The sequence below is a fragment of the Chlamydomonas reinhardtii genome, chromosome 11 (genome assembly GCF_000002595.2).
Source record: "Chlamydomonas reinhardtii strain CC-503 cw92 mt+ chromosome 11, whole genome shotgun sequence".
In the NCBI taxonomy this organism is placed as follows: Eukaryota; Viridiplantae; Chlorophyta; class Chlorophyceae; order Chlamydomonadales; family Chlamydomonadaceae; genus Chlamydomonas; species Chlamydomonas reinhardtii.
The window spans coordinates 576,053-580,134 of NC_057014.1; the positions used below are offsets into that span (position 1 = coordinate 576,053).

The 4,082-nt window shown below is 60.6% G+C and overlaps 1 protein-coding gene across 1 annotated transcript in view; it reads right to left on the reverse strand.

The window, feature by feature from the left end:
• Positions 1-687: 687 nt before the first annotated feature.
• The window catches only part of CHLRE_11g467609v5 (uncharacterized protein), a 9,826-nt gene continuing 6,431 nt past the window's right edge, over positions 688-4,082 (reverse strand). The window contains exons 13-17 of the mRNA XM_043067360.1: positions 3,154-3,279; positions 2,637-2,819; positions 2,283-2,381; positions 1,980-2,108; positions 688-1,542 (exon numbers count right to left, since the gene is read on the reverse strand). Of these exons, the coding sequence (XP_042919359.1) occupies positions 1,492-1,542; positions 1,980-2,108; positions 2,283-2,381; positions 2,637-2,819; positions 3,154-3,279 (588 nt within the window). The 3' untranslated portion in view covers positions 688-1,491. The remainder of the gene's footprint in view (positions 1,543-1,979; positions 2,109-2,282; positions 2,382-2,636; positions 2,820-3,153; positions 3,280-4,082) is intronic.

Below are 4,082 nucleotides of genomic sequence, written 5' to 3' on the forward strand. Positions count from 1 at the left end.
GGCCAGCAGGGGTGCAGGAGGGCCCACCAGTGCAGCAGCGCACACCGACCTTGACTTTGGGTTTGGTTCCAGTTAACCCCAAGGTTAACCGCCCCCCCCCTGCCCTGCCCATGACCTCAAACCCCCCACCACCCATACACGTTCCCTGAGCTGCAGCCCATGCGTGCCCTGGCGCCCCTCACTTCTTGGCTTCGTGCGGCTGTCTGGATTCCCCGACTTCAGCCGTTCAGCGGATATCTAAGGCCCTTGCTACAGCGTAGATTGGACATACCGTAGTGATAAAAAGGTTTCGGGTTTCTAAGTTCGGGAGAGCGTCCCGAAGTTGAGTCCCGAACCTATTTAATTAATTATTTAATTGCTCTTGTCCCGAAATATAATATCACCCCACATCACATCATATTTTCGGAGCGCGCGCTGCGCGCGCTTACAGGGGATGAGGGTCTCAGTGCGCGGCACAGGGTTTGGCACGCCAGCATCCTAAGCCCATGTACGCGCCGTTTAGCGCAGCATATTCACATGCGGGCATGATGTCTGCTGTGTGGCTGTAGAACGGCTGTGGTTTGCCGTCTCTCACTTGAGGAGTGCGAAATCGTATAGTGGGGGCATGCATGCAGTGGGGCCGCCAGACAGCCCAGGACGGAGTCCCGAAACTTTGGATCAGATTTGCAATTACCGCCGCTGGCCGTCCCGAATATTTAATTTCCCGAATAGTTTGAAATATATTATCCGACCCTGTCCCGAAAATATTAGTCCCGAAACCTTTTTATCACTACGGTATAAGCACTGCTAGTGGAGTTACTTTGCTCGTACATGGCAACAGCAGCCGAACAGCGCACCACCGCACATCGCGCTTGCGAGATCAGCAGCCCGGCAGCCCCCATATGTCGCATCCTGCTCCAACAGACCCCATATGTCAAGGACGTGCATTCGTTTCACACTTTCACCGTCTGCCCCGTGCGGCCCTACCCACATGCCTTGCGCCTTCGCTTTCCGTCAGGGGCCTCAGCTGCTCGCAGCCCCCCGCACACGACAACATGTTACATGAGCCCGACTGGGACGGCGCTGCCATCAACTCCCCCGCCCATCCACAGGCCGCAGCTCCGCAGCTCAACCCACAACTCAACACATCCGCACTTCCAAACACGTCCGAGTGCATCGACTGCATGCCTCCTGCGGGCCGCAACCCTACGTGCGCCACCTCTTCAACCGTGTTCCGGTATGCACATGCCAGGTGTGCACATACTCCTATCAGTCCTATGATGCAAAATGTGCCAACGAGCGGCACGAAAGGACAACAGGGGACATCAGCCGCTTGGCAGGTGCCCGCTGCAACCTGAGCGCTGCGACCTTTGGAACTCCTGGTATCGCTGTGTGTCGGGGGCCGCCCCGGCCGGCGGCACCTCCTCACCTACGCCGTGTCAGGGCTACCTGACAACGCTCCCCCCCGACACACACACATCTGATGCCCCCCACCCCCACCTCTCCCGCCTCTCACATGAGCCCAAAGCCCTCCGCGTTCTGCAGCGACAGCTCCAGCCGCTCCTGCAGGTAGTGGAGTGGGTGTGTGTGTGTGGAGGGACGCAGATAGCAGCCCAAACTAAACCACACCCAATGCAATAGATGGAGGGTCACGTGGAGGCGTAAGGAGGGCACGTGCGTGTGTGTATGTGTGTGTGTATGTGTGTGTGCATGTGTGCGCATTTGTGCGTGTGTATGTGTGTGCAAAGTGGTACAGGCGGAAGCAGCAATGAAACCCGCGTCCGTGTGTCTCTTACCCGGAACGGTGCAGACATCACCACCCACCCCCTGCACGCCGCCGCCGCCCGTCGTGCCGCCCCGGCCCCTGCTCCCTCCACCTCCACACACACACTGCCCTCCACCTCCACACCCTCCCTCCCTCCCCCTCTCCCTCCCTCCCTCCCTCCCTCGACACACACCCTCCCCACCTCCCTCCCTCCCTGCCTCCCTCGCTTCCTCACCCTCAGCACCTCCTTGCTGTTGTAGTGCGGCAGCAGCAGGTGGTTGAAGCAGGTGTGGGCGGAGGGCAGCCGGTCCGAGTGGGCGCCGGCGCGGGAGATGACGAAGGGCGGGTTCAGGTGCGCCAGGCCCTGCGTGTGTGTGTTTGCGGGGGGAGGGAGGTAGGGAGGGAAGAAGGGAGGGGAGGGCAGTAAGAGGTAGCGGCGGTTTATCTACCCACCCCCCGCTGCTCCTGCACTGCCCTACCCGCGGCACCCGCATCCACCCACCCACCCACGCACCCACACAGCCCACCCACCCCCCACCTTGATGGGCACTCTGTCGCTGCCCGTCACGAAGAACAGCAGCCGCTTCTGACCCGCGGGCGGCAGCGAGTGGACGACCTCCCAGAACCAGCGCACCGGCTGGAGGGGTGAGGAAGCAATTGAGAAATGGAGCAAGTGGGGTTACATACATGATGAATGAAGGAAAGGGTGGAGTGAGTGAGGAGCACTGAGTGATGAAGAGAGAAAGAGAATTCGAGATGCAGCAAGGGGGCTGGGGTTTGAAACAGCTAATGGTCCTGTCCTCCCCGCAGCCCCTCCCCATCCTCACCCACTGCACTCGTAATCCTCCCTCCCCCGCCCCCTCCCCCCCTCCCCCCCTCCCCCGCCCCCCACCTCCGAGTCCCGCGTGTATCCGTCCTCGTACTGCGTGGCTGCCTCCAGCTCCGTCAGCCTCAGCGCCCGACTGCCGCACACCAGCAGCTCCAGCTCGGAGGCGCTGAACCAGCCCAGCGCGGCGCCGGAGCACAGGCGCAGGAAGCCGCGGCGGAAGGGGCCGAACTGGGGCGCTATGGAGTCCTGACGGGGGGGGGAGGTTACATTCATGATTAGGTAAGGAAGTGAGGGCGTAGCCAGGAGCAATGGTAAAGGGGGGTTGTAAATACCAGCCCAAACTAAACCAAAGCCAGGGGGTAGCATTCACGAGGGTTTGGGAAGTGAAGGTGTAGCCAGGAACAGTAGTATAGCAGGCGCAGGGGGGAGGGGGAAGGCGTGCGGGCCTGGGTAAGGCTGTATGTGTGTGTGTGTGTGTGTGTGGTTGTGTCTTTGTGTGTGTTATGTGTGCGGTGTGTTTGAGCGTGTAGTGTTTATACCGTACAAACACGCACACACGCAAACGCACACACGCGCGCACCTGCAGCAGGTGTCGCACGTAGAGGTCCACGTAGGTGCGGCGGTTGGCTGCCGTCACGGCCAGCTCGCCGCCGCCCGGCACCAGCTCCACTGCCTCCACCTCGCCAAAGCCCACCTCCATGTCCACCTGATGCGGCAGCAGTGGCAGTAGCAGTGAAGCGTAGGCAGTAGCAGTGCAGTAGCAGGCGCGGGCGTGTGTATGGGGGGGGTGTAGAGAACACAACGGGGGGGGGGGAACACCGGCCGTGTGGCCGTGTTGGAGACACAAGGGGGACAAGGGGTGTCAGCTTTGTACAGCTGGAAAATGGGCTGAGCCCCATGTAGCGCAAGGGGATGTGACGATGGGCACCGGCGACATGCACAGCACCCTTGCAAGCCCATCCAGCGGGACTGGCCACTATGCCAACGCCGTGCCGAGGCACCGACATGCCCTGTCCCCGCCACGCCACGCCACCTTACCCACGCCACTTCACGGTCCATGATATCCCAAATGCACCTCACCCACATCCCACTCAAGCACCGCAAACGGCTAGCCGGGCTCGGGCGCGGGATCCCGGGCCGCGACACATGTAAGGCTTGGGGACGCATGGTTTGGCTGTTGCAAACAATTTCGACATTCTTGCCCCAAGACGCTTGTCGTCGACATGTTTTGATACATGGATGTAAGATATTTAGGGGCCGAGAGCTATACTCGCGAACTGAAGAAAGTCAAGATGTCCATGGACTCACGAGGTCGCTTCTCGCTCCGGCCGAGTTTTCCCTGCCGTCTATTTTTCTACAATAGGTAATTGCAATTAATAATACGTGGCACTCGCGGTTTGTGCCAGTATGGTACTTTTTGTTGACACAGGCGCACGCACGCACGCACGGACAGGGGCAATCCTGGGGGGCTTCGCCCCCCCTGGATCGCTTCGCTCAGGGGGCTCAGCA